Source organism: Diadema antillarum, unplaced genomic scaffold, assembly GCF_040938485.1.
Source record: "Diadema antillarum isolate AM-2024a unplaced genomic scaffold, OU_Dant_1.0 seq00000547_RagTag, whole genome shotgun sequence".
In the NCBI taxonomy this organism is placed as follows: domain Eukaryota; kingdom Metazoa; phylum Echinodermata; class Echinoidea; order Diadematoida; family Diadematidae; genus Diadema; species Diadema antillarum.
This window is the reverse complement of record NW_027271493.1, coordinates 301,707-320,048: the sequence shown is the minus strand read 5'-3', so window position 1 is coordinate 320,048 and position 18,342 is coordinate 301,707. Positions and strand designations below refer to the sequence as shown.

General features: G+C 37.9%; 1 protein-coding gene across 1 annotated transcript; it reads right to left on the bottom strand.

Moving 5' to 3' along the window:
* Positions 1-1,411: 1,411 nt before the first annotated feature.
* On the bottom strand, positions 1,412-13,104 carry LOC139734783 (prostaglandin reductase-3-like). The gene is made up of 12 exons (XM_071645575.1): positions 12,935-13,104; positions 11,304-11,391; positions 10,665-10,763; positions 9,659-9,757; positions 8,515-8,554; positions 7,696-7,724; positions 6,790-6,864; positions 6,185-6,256; positions 5,484-5,545; positions 3,769-3,868; positions 2,963-3,148; positions 1,412-2,404 (listed from the first exon to the last, which is right to left on the bottom strand). Exons 1-12 carry the CDS (start codon positions 13,060-13,062, stop codon positions 2,333-2,335), a joined length of 1,050 nt encoding a protein of 349 aa, XP_071501676.1. The 5' UTR covers positions 13,063-13,104; the 3' UTR covers positions 1,412-2,332.
* Between the last annotated feature and the right edge of the window lie 5,238 nt (positions 13,105-18,342).

The window sequence follows — 18,342 nt, the reverse complement described above, 5'->3', positions numbered from 1 at the left end:
AGACTATGTATCAACATTCTTGTTGGAAGAGAGTAAAAATTCATGTTCCGAAATGATCATCTCTCTTTATGTACTCAAATACTGTTCAGCTGTAACAAAATTTTGATATAATGAAAGAAAACTGCCCGGTCCTGAGGACTTAGTTTTATCGGGAGTCGCCTGTACAGAGAATGACGAGTGGTGGGAAAGGGAGCAGTTGTGATTGAAGAAATGAAAAGGAAGACAGAAGGGAAAAAGATAGAACCAAGTCACTGATTGATAATGTACAGTGTACATCTTGTTTCCAACTCTCATTCACCACTTCTTCTTCTTTTTTTCTTCTTCTTCTGTTTTTTTTTTTTGTTTTTGTTTTGTTTGTTTTTTTGTGGGGGGGGGGAGGGAGGGGGAGGGTAGGGTGTCCACTTAAAGTGAAGAACAAACTTTGTACAATCAACCTTGCCTTTGGTCAACCTTGCACAAGTCAGAGAAAAATTCTACCTGGACGGATATAAAGACGTTCATTCTGTTGCGTAAGTAAAATTTGTGCAGGTCAAAGGACTTTCCCTGGGCCCTTTGGATTCGACTTAGGCAAGGTAGACGTGTCACACGCATATTCACTTCGCACACACACAGACACAGCAATCACTTGCACTAGAACTTAATTTGGATACATTTGAATAACACTTCCAGCCCTGAAATAGTTTTGATATTCCTTTAATAATTTTTTTTGTTTGTAAAAATTGTGAAAAACATCGGATACATTTTTTAAAGATTTTAAAATGATTACACAGATATATCTTTATACACATGTACAATGTACTTGTAGTTAAAATTGCAGTGGCACAATTATCAAGATGCAGAACAAACCCTGAATGGTTTCTATTATCTGACTTATGTATAAACCTCATTCTGAGGTCACCAGTTAATCACAAAATTACAATCAAAACTTTAAATTTAGCATCTTTAATGCTTTCACATTGTGGTGAAATTGCAGTAACATTACGGGGATTAATGCATATTATGCATTGTATCAAAGTAAGATAACTACAACACACTGGCTATTTGGGGACACAATTTGTCCACTGAAATTTGCATTTTTGCACATTTAAAAGTGCCCCCTGGGTGCAAAAATAATAATTCTGGTGTCATTTAAATTCTCAAGTTGAGCTAATATTTCAGTTTCTTTCTTGGGCAATACATTTGAAAATATGCAAAAACATACATGAATATTTCTTGTATTCTCAGTCTAGTCAGGTTTGTTTCTGTTTTGCAGTAAAACATTAACTCCCTATCAAAATTAGAATACACAGGATAAAACTGTCTACACTTTTCAATCATGCAGTACACATCGTCGGGTGCCCGTGCATTGGCCGTTAATGCAATACAATTTGTATTGCGTTAACGGCCAATGCACGGTCACCCAACGACATGCATGAATATTTCTCAGGTTCATAATCAGGAGTTTCTGCTCTACACAAAAACAAACACTATATATCAATCACATACGGCATTACATACAAGCACAATAAATTGCCTGCATTTTCCAAACATCCATGCACTTCAAATACATCTACTCATCAAGAGGAAGGTTTTCCAAAAGTTTTCATGATCAGAGACTTCGATTCCCATGATTTGCCATCAGGTAAGAATCAATTCTTTCTGAGATGGCTGCTGGTCTGACAAAAAGGGGCAATTCTTCAAGGTCTCCTCCAGCATGTCATAATCATCCTCATTCAGGCAAAAATCACTAATGACCTAGTTTCTCATACCAGTGTTCTGCATGAGTGTGGTCTACTGTGCAATCGTATACTGCCATGAAGGTACAGCAATACAACAATCTTTTCCATTTCATTTTTTTAAGCAAAAGTGGTTTTTATACACATTTGCAAGTGGAAAATTAAGTTTAACAGAGTTGCATTTTCCTTTTCTTTTCTTTTTTTCTGAAAGGAACATGGACAAATATCACAACTTACTTGATGTGTATTGCACATCTCTTAGACTCTACTCTGGCACTTATTACTGACTTGAACGTCGCATGGACTCCCAAAATGAAAACATCTCACATTTACAATAGAAGATCATTCCCTGAGTTGCATGTATCTGCTTCTTGGCTGGGAGAGAAATGGATACAATTAAAGACTGCATGGCTGTGAAACACTTACAGACTGCATGGCTACATGTCACCTAAGAATGGCACACAGAATGTCGGCCTACACATCAATGGCAGCATATCATATCATCTTATTACAGGGAATTAAAGCAAATTTCAAACGTATTTCTAGTACTGATCGGTATAATGCTACGAATTCATCAATCATTGGCCTCACAAAAAGTTGTTGTCATGCCGGCGGCTTCACAGCTTGGCGGTGTCCTCTTGATTCACCTCGACCACAATTTTCCCTTCGCTCTTCTTTGAATACAGATACTGAAAATGATAGAGAGAAAATAGTACCATTTTTTTTTTTTTATAATTAGCGTATAATTAAAAGCACATTCATATTCTCAATAATATCCTAGTTTTATACTTTTATGCAAATTCTGTAGTTCCTCAAAGGGTACTAGTATGAACAGTGCACGTACAAGGGTTTTAATGAAACGCTCTACTTCACTGTTTGGCTATTACATAATTTCAATACAGTGAAAGAAAATTGCGGGTCCCCAGGATTTTGTTACAATAGGAGTCGCCTGTACAGAGATGTGCATGATTATTTCAAATTCATGGTTCAGGTAAGCAAATGCATATCAACCAAGGTACAAGGTTGAATTGACAACCCACCTTAAAGCAATAAAAGACTTTTAAAAAAGAGGGGAGAGGAGCAAAATCTGTCCTTCATCACATTTACTGGCAAATGACGTAATAGGTAATACATGTACAATGTATCTACCGGTATACGTTTCTTCTATGGGTGGTAGCGCCACAATGCTCCTAAAATGCACCAGCATGCATGGCATAGACCCTTTAAAGAAGGGACTTGTTACTTACGTCCACAGCATCATAAATGCCTTCCAAGCCCTTGAAGGGTCCCTTGTTGTCATGCTTGCCGAGATCGTAGCCCACCTTGAGGTCCCCAGTCATCAGGAGCTTGGACAGTTTGGTCAGGGACCTTGAGTACAGGTTGACGTAGTGGAAGAGAAGAAAGCCACGTATGGAGGCAGACTTTGAGAGAACCTGTTGGGCAAAAAAGCAAATTCCAAGCAAGCTAAATAATCAAGATATAACATTAGATGGAGTAGGCCTTTGTACTACATCATCAAAGTTCCTACACGGGTGTGCATGTCTCCTACACGGGTGTGCATGTCTCCTAGACTTCACAACTGGTTCCTAATGGTTACATCCACATGGCCATTTGTTGGTTTGTTTGATTGTTTGAGCTCTATCATATGATTTGTCTAGAACCTTCCTTTAAGTTGCCTGCAAGATTGTAGATGAACTTTGCTCATTTCTTTTCTCTCTCTCTCTCTCAAGCAGACACTGTCAATTCCCTTTGTACATTTTTTTCCAAATACATGTACTGCAAAAATTCGAGCAAAATACAAGAAGATATTTTATTACAGCGATCACAAAAATGAACCTACTACAGATGCATATAACAGTCACCTTCAAGCAACAGCGCACATAGAGGCAAAAACTTCTGCTGAAGTTTTCATTTCTGTATCCTTCCAATGATCACATCAGTACATGGACTACCATACACACTTAATGTCTCTTTTCGAACAACCGCCAAAATGATTGCAACACTTCATCAACTTATAAATATATTTTATATTCAGACAAGCCAGTGGGCTTACTGTAGACGCCCAGGAAGCTTCATTCTTGGGAGCCAGGGGGCCATCTTGCTGGTAGTTTGTAATGAAGCCGATGACAATCAACCTTCCCTTGTTGTTTAAACTGTACAGACACAAGACAGAACAGAAAAGAGAACTTCAAAAAACTCACACACACACAAACTGAAAATTAAACTGATGCAAGAGCTGTCAACATTCACGTGCATATTTAGGGAAATTCCACAGGACAATATTGGGGAGAGATGCTTGTGTGTCTTATGCATTATCATCAGGGGGCAGAAATACATTCCTGAATCAGGGGGATTTTAAAGGACAAGTTCACCTTCAGAGATGTGTGGATTGAGTAAATGCAGCAATATTACAAGAACACATCAGCAATAGTTTGAGGAAAATCGGACAATCCTTTTAAAACTTATGAATTTTTGAAGTTTCTGCTTTATAGTCACTGCTGGATGAGAAGACTACTACTATAGTAATACAGCTTGTGATGTCACATGTGTACAACGATATAAAGAAAGTATAAGGAAAATTCAAGATATTTTCACTTTTCTCGCATAATAAAAGAACGCTTGACTTCCCTCTTTCAGAAGGCAAGGGGAATAATATTACCCTTAACATATGTCAGAGACAAGTCGGGGAAATGTGCACCTTTTTTAAAAAGTAGAATTTCGTGAAATTCCTTTATATTTTCCTTATATCGTTGTACGCATGTGACATCACACACTCTAGTAGTCTTCTCATCCAGCAGTGACTGTGCAGATACTTTAAAAATTCATAACTTTTGAACAGATTGTCCGATTTTCCCCAAACTTTCATTGATGTGCTCTACAAATATTGCTGCACTCACTCAATCCACATGTATATGAAGGTGGACTTGTCCTTGAATGTGCACTAGACATGAGGACATATCAAATTTTTGAGGAAACCTCATGTAGAAACAGAAGACTTGGAAGCTCTGGTGGTATAGGCACATAGTTTCTGGCAAATACACTGGAAGGTGGTACAGCCAGAGCAATGGTAGGATTTAGAATTTCATCTACCGGAATCTCTGTCCAGCAATAGACACACACCATGGGCTGGCAGTCATAACGTGGTCAATGGTGACAAGCACTGAACACAGCTGAATTTGGAAACGAGCCTTGATGGCAAATTCTTGAATGATTTATACTTCCTGCAATCTACTGCAATATTTTTGCATACAGATATTTTTGTGAATGAGGTCACATATATTTTAGTGGGATTTTTTGTGATTTGAAACCGAGACTATTGGAAGTGCACTAATGCCTGGGACTACTGCCTGCCTGTAAACTGAATGTGATCAAGATCAGGTGGCAATATTTTCAAGTGGTGTTAAATTTGCGGCCCAACAGTGATTTGAAAAATTTGTGAAAGTTAAACCCTCATGAAAATAACTTCTTTTATAGTACCAGCACTCTTGAATATCCACAATGAGAATCGATCATCATAACAGTCTAATATAATTACAGCAAACCTTCTCAAGTCAAAAAAAAAAATTCTGTGGTTCCATGTGTCTCAACCTGAGCAAATTTCCCAGAACACTTTAATACTATTTCAACATTTTAACCAGATTCTGCTTCAGAAAGCCTATTTTGATAAAACCAGTGGATGATGAGTAGTTATAACTGCATGGCTAAAAAAGGCTGTGGAACAAACTACAATTGTATTAGCGGAGAACATTGGTAAAGAAAGGAACTCACGCTTTCAGACAGGTGTCAAACATTTCTCCCCCGATGGTCTCATACACTACATCAATGCCTCCCTGTGAAGAAAGGGGCACAGTCTTGTGTTAATTTAAAGACAAGCAATGCAGGCATCTGACCACGACAAATAATTATGGTTCCGTGGTAGCAAAGAACATTTTGTAGTGCACCTGTCCACAACACACACACAGTTGCCTGGTACCAAAGGGCATTTTGTGGTGAAGATCTAAATAGAGTTTTACAATTCTCATATCTATTGGGTGAGTTTTCTGGTAGCATCTTTAACAGTATACTGGAGATTTTATCACAATTGATTGATTTTCAAGTAATTCAGTGCAATGAAAACCAACATATCTAAAAGAGGTCCAACCATGTTGAACCTATACAACTAACCATATCTCATAATTACATTTTCCTGGTTTCAACTTCATTTCAAAAGTATTATTATCTATCTGTCAGAATCTTTCAAAATAATTCGGTGGTTGCAGGTCTGATTTCACTGACCAGGGTTTTCAAACTTGGCAAATTTCTATGATCAGCAAAACCTAGCAGAGATATCCAAAATTTAAATTCGTATTATGATTGCTTTCGTTACTACCAATATGACTACCCTTAACATCATTATCACTTTTTCCATCACAGATTGATAATACACAAAAGAAATAAAAATCCTTGTTTGGGTTAACAAAAGATCTCACCGGAAACTCTGAGCGGAGGACTTCCTTGAGGTTCTCTTTCTTGTAGTTGACTGGACGGTCACATCCAATGCTCTGATCAGAGAGGACGACATATCAGGTTATGAAGAGAAAGAAAATTAACTCATTATGTGCCCGAAGTTATTACTATTCTCACTAGTTTCATTGTGTTCAATTTATTACCCACAAACAAAAATGATCACTGATGATAATAAAGCCATACTCATTCGTCATAGAATCTGATGTGTGTGCAACATTCTCCAAGAGGTTTCTGTAGTTATCAATACATAATGTATTACCACTTCCTACAGACTACATCTGATCAATTTTTACGGCTAACTTTGACAAAACATGTATCATAACTTCCTTGCACATCACATATAATGCCTCTTTTGGGGGGGGGGGGGGGGGGGGGGTTCCATTGTGACATGAAAATAAAACCTTGCAACTTTTTTTCTTTTGAGTACTTTCCCAAAAAGTGAACTTCAGGGCTTTGCTACAGAAAGATAAAAATAGGTTGTCTTCATGAAAAAAAAATAATAATAATAAAGATAATGGTAGTCTCATAATCAGGATACAATTACTGCACCACAGAGGATTGACCTTACCTTGAGAAAGTCCACCTTGGAGTCTGTAGAGCATGTCCCGATCACATGGCAGCCAGCAAGCTTGGCAAGCTGCACCTGAAACAAAAAGTTTACTTGCTTGATATGTCATAGGTCCTAGTATATGGAATATCTTTTAAAGCATGCATAATGCGTGAAGCTGTAGATGAAGCTACCAAGATGTAACTTATACCCACTACTACCCACAGTTATAAGATGAAGGTTATACAGTAATTGTCTCTGATGCATAGAGCTTATACTGTAAAACATGATATATTCGCGGCATGAAATTTTCACGAATTGGAGCCGATGGCCTTTTTCGCGGCATTACATTTTCCACGAATTGCCACTGGCATTCAATGCATATAGCGTAGACAAGAACTTTTACATGCATTTTAATTTTGCAAATCTTGGTGCTTGCAAAATTCGCTAAATTAAAATGCACGAGAACATTCCTCGTTTTACAGTATGTTTCAGCTGTGCAGAAAATATACAATGGAACAAAGGTATATGATGCACATGTACATCGCTTTCCACAATATTAGACTGCCATGGTGTCCAAGCCTTCAAAATCTTAACCAGACAACATCTTAAAGAATCACACAACAAAATAATGGTATGATTCTCTATCTGTAGCATGTCCATTGGTGTAACAATGCTTGGAATCCCCCCCCCCCCCCCCTTTATCCACAGCTACTCTGAACTCTTCCAACACTACCGCACCTACTTTCATATCCAACTTTCCCCCAGCTCTCCTTTGCACATTCTTTTCTCTACCCCCTGTGCTCCACCACACTGATTAGGGGTCGTGTCAGGTCGGGTCGGGTCGGGTCAAGTCGGGTTGGGTCAGGCCAGGTCGGGTCAGGTTCCCTTCATAAGCTCACAGAGTGCAACAAGTACTGTACTTACTGCAAACTGTCCGGTGCCACCAGCAGCAGCTATTCAGAAACAAAGCAGAAACAGAATAAAATGGGCTATGACTTTGTCAAGATTAGGTGAAAAATATGCTTTGCTTTAAACCCCTCTATGATTACTTCAGAGCATACAATGTACATGTAGGGTCACATTCTCCAATCATGTTTATTGGCATCAAGAGATTATAAAAAGGTTAAACTTACCTCTCTGAGCCACATGTTCATTATGGTATTTAAATTTAAAAAAAGGAATGCTGAAGTATCACACCACACAGCACAAAATTATTTTGTTCTTTCTTTGAGGGGATAAAAGGAGCGTGATATCATTTTGTACACCAAGAACTAAAGAGTTGGCAAGATAATCTTTTTGACATTTGCATGGATGTGAGATTTGAGGCTGTAAGTATTAACACCACTAAACCCTAGATGATGAATTCTCTTTCATTTGGAGTATCTTTGGGTGAACTCTTAGATGCTACCAAGTATACAGTTACACAGGAGGATTCTATTAAAGGTTACCATGACACCAAGTTATAGTGCATCAGCGGACAATCAAATCCTGTGCCATACTTCTCCCTTCCACAATTAAAGCAAAATATAACAGACAAGAAAAGAGAGAAAAATTCACGATGCACTTTTAAGTAATACTGATTCAGTGGATGAAACCAAATTGGCAAGTTGTTGATATTTACACCTATCAATTGCTTGAGATTTCACTAATTAAAGAAATGACCAAAAAAAAGTTAAAAACAGGGGAAAATATCATAATTTGGTGCCATATGGAAACTGTTAAACTGACACAAAACATACAAACCTGTAATTAGCACAGTCTCGCCTGATTTCAGGTCACCAACCTAACGAATAGAAACAGATCAAAATACTGCACATCAAATGTAATCACAGACAAGCCTGCCAGAGCTAGATATCGAGCAAGATGCAGACAAGTGAAATGACACACAGGGACAAAATGGCGATCATGTTCAGGAAATCATAGCATTGGGTAATTTTACCCCATTCTTAAAAGGGCCTTAAGCTCTACGATACCGTTGACTCCATTTATAACAAAGTCCTCAGGATTGGCAGATATAGAGATAATAATTTTGGGACCTGAATTTTTACTTCACTGCAGGGCTCAACATTTTGTGGCCCCGTGGCCCGGGGTCACTAAAATTTTATGTCCGGCCACCAATTTTCCAAAAATGCTATCTTTTGGTGGCCCAATTGGGCAACTAAGACTCAAAAATGGATTATTATGTGTCCTTTCATTTTGATTCAATACATTTCTTTTTTGGCTCACCAAAATTTCAAATTAAACATTTTCGAGGCACAAACGGGCCATCAGAGAAAAATATTAGCGTTGAGCCCTGAATAATAACAAAATTTGTTAAAAAAGCATTCTTTAAAATTGGAGTGCACAATAATTGTACCACTGAGATTGACAGTCTAGGTTACTCTGTCTCGATTTTCAACAGCATGTACCTAGACTCTAGACCATCAACCAATATCACTAGTATTAAGTCCTAACAGGATGTAATACAAGTGATATTGGGTGATGGTCAGAAGTATGTCGATCTCAAAAAGTCAAACTGTCTTCACCAAAGCTTTTCACTATGGGGTCAATACAAAAATTCAAGCATTTTACTCACAATCCAATAATTTCATCTTTGTATTGGAACAATAGAATGATGTACATGTACATTGACTAAGTTTTACTTCATATCATTCTCAAGTTGTCATGAAAAAAAAAAAAAAAAAAAACATGTCCTGATGAACAGACAGGAAAGCATGTTTCAATCATAATGCCTCATGAGGCCTTATATGCATCACAGAACAGTCATCAATTGGCTTCAGATATAGGCCGGCCATATGTGTGCTTCTAGTACATGTACATAATTATGTATCTGCCATCCTGAACAATTTATCCAATTATGCAAGAATGTGGCTGAAAGCACACTGACCTCCGAAAGGCTGAGGTCAGCGGTCATCCCGCTGACCATGAGAGTGATGAATTCCGGCTTGGCCGCTGGGATTGGAATGGCGAAGCTCTCTGGCAGCACCTGGACATCAAACACAAATAGCAACATTTGGAAAAGACAAATAATCAAACAAAACAAAAGACTAAATGCTACTTTTTAGATACAGTACAGCTGTACAAGGTTTATAACAGCTTTGGAATTGTAACTTATTCCCTCAGGTACATTGTATTTGTGTGGGTGCAATGTGTGAAGACGCGTGTGCTTTTTGCCTAATTCGTATCATCTTTGCGTCACCCTACTATGCAAAATTTCGATGAATATATGGTGGATCCATTCTATCCAATGTCAAAAAGTGACAAATTTATTTCATCCTTGATCTCATTTGTAGAGGGTGATACTCCATGACATGGTTTGACCAGTGCTATTTTTGAAGGTTGTAAAGGACCACAACCATTTTGAAGAATTTAAACGATTCTTCTTGTCATAATGTGTTCTGTTTTGAGAATCTCTCACAACACAGGATCTCCATCAGAGGAACAGAGTGCTTCATCTTTTTCTGGAGTGTGTCATGATCTTTGAAGACACCAATGCTCCGTTAGTCGCGACTGGAATCTATTCACAAACTTTAAGGGAGTTTAACCTAGTCCACAGATCGTGCAAATTTCATCTGCGAAACTGAGCACAACACACCCAACATAATAAATGAGTAAAAGAATGTGACACATCAGAAGTGAGAAATGAATCCCTTGCGCTCTCTTCTTATTTCATTGTTTATTTTTTAGCAAAATATGTGTAAGCAGAAAGGCTGTATACATGTAAGTGGACTTATGCCAAACTTATACCTAAAACAATCGCATTAATTCACAAGTCCTTCTGCACAGCCTATCAAAAAGCAGTCACCGCTGTTTGGAAATTTTATACCGGTATCAAATTTTACAAGCTGATGCCAAAGTTCATAGACCCATTTTATTAAACAAAAAGTGCTTACCGCATACTCAGAAAAGGCACCGAAATTCATGGCGGCAATGGACTGACCAACCTTGAATTTCTTCACGTCACTGCCGACTTTCACGATTTCACCGACGCTCTGCACAAAAGTAGTCAGGTTCATAAGATCAATGCACCGAACATACTGCAAAAAGTTTTCAATCAGTAGGCCTATATCAGTACAGTAACATGATATATCTACATGTCAGAAAAAGTTTAATTTTTATAAGCATCGGTTGGGAGAAAACAACCGTGTAACTCACATAGTTAATTTCACAGCCGGCGCCACATTTTAAAAAGGGAGGGTGGGTCAGTTTATATTTCTTGTGCCACTTCCAGGTTTAATCAGCAAACAAACAAACAAAGAAAAAAGTTACAAAAGAAGCTTAAGAACGACTTTGTTGTTGTTGCTTTTTTTTTTTTTTTTTTTCTGGAGCCAGTTCCAGGGTAAAGAAAAAAAAGGGGGGGGGGGGGCCAAGTGAAGTGGTAGACCCTATCCAATGTACTATAAAAAAAAAGGGGGGCTGCTGGAAGACAAGAATTTAGCTTTTAAACCAGCAACAGTTCAAAATCACTTCAAGAAATATTCTCAACAAAGTTCAGGGCATGAAACATTAAGGACAATATTGTCTTTAAATACCTCCATCCCAGCACCAAATGGAGGTTTCCCAGTTGCTTCATATCTGCCAGCAGACATGTTGATTTCCGACGCATTGATTCCCACAAATCTGGACAGTCAAAGAATAGGAGGGGAGAGAGACAGGTGAAAAGATGGGAAAAGGAGAGAGAGTTTCTAGACAGAGAGATTGAAGGAGATAGAAATAGAGAGAAGGAAGAAGGGGAAGAAAAAAGGAGAAAAGGAGAAAAAGAGACAAGGAGAGACAGGGCCAGTGAGAGAGGGGGAGGAAAGAGCAGAATAAGGTGGGAGAGAAAGGGAAAACCAGGAGCGAGAGATTGACAATGTGAGCATTTGTTTATAAAAAAGCTACTCACCTATACTCAACAGTGAAACAGCTGTGACCGACTGTACTTTGATTTTACATCATTCACACTGTTATGACAAATGAAACTACAATGAGTACCAGACACGATAGATTAATTCCTAATACTGTCATAAAATGGAAATTTGACAAGATTAATTTGTTAGTTGGTAGAAGTAAATTCGATAATATTGTTGTTATTATGGCTCATTAAGATGCTTGGAATAGAACACTTCCCTACAGCGCATGAACGGGATTAAAAATGAATTTGTATACAGTGTAATCCATTGTATTGCTGTTTTTGCCTCAAAAAAGCAGGAGAATAGCTCTAATCGGGATGTATTTCGTAGAAAACCACTTGACTTGCGATGGCATCATGTGGTCATCTGCGAGCAAGAAAGTAATTCTTCTAGAGAAAATTATAGAACAAAAACATCGGCTATATCTGATATTTTCAGATATAAGTAGTTTCTGGCATTGTGATTTTCAAAAGGTATGTTCATGTTTATTTCGCTTTATGGAAAACCAATATTATTTTAGAGTATTAAAGAATAATAATTTGGAAGAAAAGAGTGATTGGGTCAGAAATCTTCCTCGGGTCAGCTCGGAGAGACCGCGTGAGTTTCATTCGCTCTAAGAACGGCCAGAGGAAGAGGACACGTTTTGCGTCGCAGGAAAAGTCAAAGTTTTGGACAATCATCCCGATTTTGGAGAAAATCCGGGTTTGTACGATGTGACAAACGGGAACTCGTATACACAACAGAGATTCCTGAGTAGGATTGAGGTATGAGTAACGCTGTAGATGTTTTGTGTTTTGAAAAGGATTCAATGAGATGAAAGTTGTTTATGCAATTGAAGGGAGATCAGATGTGATCCCTCCTTTGCATCATTTTGACGAGTCATGCATGGGTTTTTGGATTGGTTTGAATAGTATCATCGATTAGATTGGGTATACAAATGTAGTTCGCATTTAATGGGAAGATATAGATTGATTGTACATGATTGTTGCTCAGATTGAAGAGAATATACATGTATAACTGATGCAATTTGCGGTTTTTACTAAGGTGACGAGAACCCACGGGGGGGGGGGGGGATTCGGAAATGGTTAACAGTGCTAGCATCGTTGTTGATGGTTGATTTGATCGTAATGATCCCCCTTTTGTTTATAAATGAGCGATTCATTCCATTTTCATTTCACCTATTTCCAATATAGTGATATTTGAAGCAGAAGTTATTTGAAGCAGAAGTGGTACAAAAAATTGTGTCTAAAGTATAAAAAGTGTAGGCCTACCTTGTTTTCATTAGCACCTCTGATGGTCCAGGTTCTACCATGGGGACTGAGACAATATTCACTGCTTCACGGAACTTTGTTGTGAGCCGGTTCACGACCATCTTTCGGAAAGTATTTGGTAGTGCCATAGTTGCTTCCAAATTAGAGGGAAGACTTTTGACAAAAAAAAAAAATGCTGTAAGGAGAGGGGAAAATGCAAGAGTTTACAATATGACACAACAATTAAACGGACATTTTTCAAATTATTACTCCATATATGGTATCTAATACTGTGCCTGATCAAGGATACTATTCTGTAAAAAGTGGTAAACTACAGTATTTAAAAAAAATAAAGACGGTTAGACCTTTAAAAAAATGCTGAAAGTACAGTGTATTGCAATTAAGTTCAGTGAGTTTAGACACTTTGAAACTACTGTACAGTAAGAAAAGTACCACCATAACCTTTATCTCACATGATGATTTAAATTACCATGACCCTGAGCTGAGAGCCAAATCATGCATTATATTATAAAAACAAATTATTGTATTTTAATCTTCGTTTGAATAAACTCTGATCTGGACTTCACTACTCTTTCATGATAATTAATTCACAATTGCAATTCACAATATAGTGTTAAAGACGAGTGTTGTGATACAAAAAGTAGCAAGTCATTTTACCATGCAAATTTGTACAGGAAGAGATAATGCAAACACAGGAACGTAATAATACAAGTGACAACTTTTTGTAGCCTTAGACCTTGAACCTGAAACCTGCTTAAGATTTGTTGTTGCTGTTGTTGTTCACTGCAATTGGATCTCCATACCACATTATTAATACATTTAAACAAAAATATTACCTTCGAATATTTTAATTTAGGGCCTACTGATGAGAGAAGTTCATGTAGGCCTACCTGTTTTTAACCGCTCACATGCACATTTAACAACTTTGTACAAGATAGCCAGAATCTAGCTAGGTTTCTTCTTCTTCTTCTTCCTTTCCAGTACAGTCCACCAATGAGGTGTATCGTCGTACTTTAGCGTGATGTGCAGTGTGCTGTGCAATACTCCATAAAAACTAACTACGTGCGAGTAAAAAACCATGCATCCTTCTAGCGGAGCTGGATCTTTTGCACCTCCTCTTTAAATTGGTTTGTGGAGGTGCAAATGGTCGAACTTGGCAGTGAGTTCCACAATCGTATGGAATCGGGGAAGAACGATGTCTGGAAAGCCTGTGTTCGGGCAAAAGGAATATGGAACTTGTGCCCATGTCCTCTGAGTGAGCCTCTGGTGGTGATTGGTATAAGGTAGTTGCTCATGGGTATATCTACTATGGAGTGAATGATACGGTGAATCATGATAACTTTATTCCTTGTTGGGTTGTTGTTGCAGCTTGCAATTAAAAAACCTGTGCAATCATCAATCATGTCAATACTACTTAGGTCGTATATTATATAGAGCAGAGTGCGAGTGAACTTGAGGTACTACACTACAGCAGACTCGCCCATGACTTTGCATTTTTTTGTGGAAGAAGTTGAATAGTTCGATATATACAAGGGATCAAGAGCAAAATGTGAAGTATGTTTGCGTAGTCATTGAACCGAGTGCAGTGTGTGCGGAGAGCTGAGCGCGAGCGGAAAGACACAGAAAAGCCAGGTATGATGACAGGTCATTAGCTGACCTACAACTCGTCACCGGAATTTGGACTCCGACATCGCCGTGTACTCGGGCTCGGTTGGTCGACAGAGTTACGTTGCTGCCAATGCTGGAACAGCCGAACAAATTACAGAATGTAAACAATCGTAAATATCATTCTTTCTTATCTAACATGTCCGACATTAACAACGAATCCTCAACATAACCCTCGCCTCCTACATGTACAAATAGAACTTCGCGTACAGGATGCTTAAGTCAAGATAAGAGGGATTTACTTACCAAAACTAGTCTAACTCACAAATACCACAGCACGTAAACCAGCCAGCAGGAGTGTACAGCTGATTTGCTGCAATAGATGGCGCTGTCTAAAAATATGCGAATTAGTAGAGCACAGACAATCATCCTAATATCATCCTAATCACCATAGAGTTGTCATCCTAATGAAATCCTGTCATCCTAATGAAATCATGTCACAGTATGGCGGATCCAGAGGGGGGCGCAACCGGCGCACGCCCCCCCCCCCCTTTAATTTTCGTTACAATAAAGAAAATAAAAAGAAAAAAAAATGAAATGAAACCCGGAAGTGGCACCATTAGTCACGCCCCCCTTTACAGAATTCCTGGATCCGCCCCTGTGTCTCCTAATGAAATGGGGCCTTAGGCCCCATTTCATAAAAGATATTAGGATGACAAGTCTTGGTGGAATGACAACTTCAAATAGTAACAGCCAATCAGGAAGCTGGATTCTTGTCGTTACTGAACTATGACAATAGTCATTCCAGCAAGAGTTGCTATATCCTATCAACTTTTTATGAAATGGGGCCGGAGGACCTGACAAGAGTTTTCGTCGCTAATTATAGCAACTGTTGCATTCTGCGCCATCGATGGCTAGCTCTGCAGAGCTAGCCATCACATGTTTCACATCCAACATCGGACCTAACTGCATGGGTTCTGTCTACTGACCTGTCCACTAGTCAAGATCATAATTATTTACCAGAATAGACATTAGCGTAAATCTCACGTCATTCCTGCAAGTACTGTAATAAGAAAAAGGTCTCTCTCTTTTTTTTTTTGGACCGTGGGGGTCGTGGGGGCTCGGGCCCCTACACTTTTTTTGTGTGCACCATACAAAGAATTACATAAGGTGTCATCATTTTGGGTCCCCACACTTTTTTTTAACCCGGAAGTACGTAATACCTACCTTTAACCTTTATTTTCGTGTCCTTTTGAGCTGGGTAACTTTTTTTTTTTTTTTTTTTTTCTTGCTTGTCAGCTGAAGAAACCCGGAAGTGGAAAGGGAGAGAGATGGGCTGAGTTCTTTTTTTTTTTTTTTATTTTTTTTTTTTTTTTTTTTTTTTTTGCTTATTAGCTCATGAAACCCGGAAGTGGGCCCCCACACTTTCGAAAACGCTCCGCCGGCCCTGATAATTGGATAGACTGAGAGGAGATAGAACTCTTATTGTATACGGTCATGTACCTCCAATGAAAGTTGAAGGTCACTGAGAATTCAGATCCTATACTCGCAGATTCCAAAGTAAGGAATGGTTTAATGTGTCAGTATATTAAATGACACGTTATGGGGCAAATCATATTTGTATATAGGTCACCAATATTTTCCTCTCTCTTCCGTTTTTCTTTTAAACAACAAGATATCACGATAGACCTACAATTCAGTCTGACTGATCTCAATCGGAGTTTGATCTTAATATACATCATTTCATAGGATATTAGAGTTAATTGCAAGATGTTATCAACTTGCAAGTTTTATGATATCAATTTTGTAATTGATTATTCTAGTCACTTGAAGACTAGGCCCATGTGAGGGCCGGTTAGAATCCTCTGACATAGGCTTACACACTGTAATCTTTATAAAATCATATACATCGTAATGTCATTCATCAGTGTTCAAAATGTTACCATGATTGATGATGAATATCAGTTTTCATAATTGATTTTCAGACTTAGACTTATTTCGCATGATCGATCCTTGAGTCAATTATTATACCAAGGAGGTCGAGAAATTGAGTAATAACAGTCTTATTCGCTTTGATCCATGCTCGAAGCCGCAACTCAAAAATATTTGAAGTCAACAGTATATGCGTCAAACTGGATCTGCCGCTCAGATGCGAAGACAGACTCGTGTCTCATTGCATAGTCACCTGCCACTGTCCTTAGGAAGAGAGTTTGTTCGCAAAAACCGATAATTCCATTTTTTAAGATTTTGAAGTACGGTCTTTGTCATAAAGTACAAAACAATATACCTTTTAAATGATATATTGGTCACTACCAAAAGGTACATTTTTGAAGTTATGGTCAAAAGAAGCAAAAATTTTCTTATTATTGTCTTTATTTTCTTGACCTTTAATCGCAAATATCTCCATTTGGCAAATATGGACTTATCGGTTTTGGCGAACAAACTCTTCATATGCCTTTGTGATGGTGATTACTTTTCGCTATCCCTTTGTACTTACAAACGATGGGCGGTAGACAATGGCAAAGGCACGGGGTGCGAGAAAAAGCGAAAAAGGTGATTCCACTAACAAAACTTCGGGATTACAAACTTTATAATCGTCTTAGGATAACCGAACCTTTGAAATAACAAACCTTACTCAATGTTTCGATTAGCAAACCTTCTTCGAAATAACGAACCTTATTTCATTTTTGGATAAACGAACCATACGAACCTACGGAATAGCGAACCTTTCTCATTTTTTGATTTACAAACCTGCGGAATGATGAACCTTTTTTCACTTTCCGATCAACGAACCATCGGAAAACGAACATATTATTCCCAAATCTTTGGAAGAGCGAAGCTTCAGATGAACGAACCTTTGGAATCCCGGGAATGGCGTATACCTTTGGAATAAAGAGCTTTCGGAATAATGAACCTTAGTAATAACGAACCTTTTGGAATAGCGAACTGTATAACCGAATCCTAAAACATCACTTTCTATACATATATATGTATTTTCTAGCTAGGCATGAAAGTACAGACAATTCTATGCTCTTTTTTAGATGTAATATTTAAACGAAATTAAAAAGATGGCATCCCATTTGACATAGCTTTAAAGTGTATGATGAGTATAATTCAACAAACTGCTTATAATACAGACGTAGTTTGCTTGTTTTTCATTATATATTACTGTTATTGTTCGGTTATAACGAAATGCCCTACTCCTAATCCTATCTTAAACTAACCTGTGACCTAAGTTTAGTAAACATGTCTTCACGCATTACAACATTTTGCATGTATAATGTGATAGGGTATAGTTACAGTAGTTAGGAATAGTAGGTATAGATGGTAAGACATTAGGAACAGGTTAGTTTAAGATAGGATTAGGAGTAGGGCATATTAATCCCAAAATTGTGCCAAACATAATTTCATAACTAATGATATCCAATTCAACCCTTAATCTTTATTTTTGATAATACCATGTGGTAATAACATGGGAATATGGGTTACGTTATACTGGGTATTGGGGAAATGCAAAAATAACAGGTGGTAATAACATGGAAATATCGGTTACATCATAACAGGTATTATTGGGAAAATGGAGTAATATCAATGGTATAATAACATGGAAATGCCGGAAAATATCATTTTCATCATAATGGGTAATATTGAATAAATGCAGTATATATCAGGGTAATTGGGTAAATGTATGCAGTAAATATCAGGGTAATATTGGGCAAATGCAGTAATATCGGATGGTAATAACATGAAAATGCTGGAAATATCGGTGACATCATACTGGGTAATATTTGCAAGGTTTTATT

Coding starts and splice junctions, on each gene's coding strand:
- LOC139734783 (XM_071645575.1), bottom strand. CDS start 13,062: ATGGCACTACCAAATACTTTCCGAAAGATGGTCGTGAACCGGCTCACA. Junction 11,392..12,934: donor GAGGTGCTAATGAAAACAAG/GTAGGCCTACAC, acceptor TTGACTGTCCAG/ATTTGTGGGAATCAATGCGT. Junction 6,865..7,695: donor GTGGCACCGGACAGTTTGCA/GTAAGTACAGTA, acceptor TTTTTGTTTCAG/GTGCAGCTTGCCAAGCTTGC.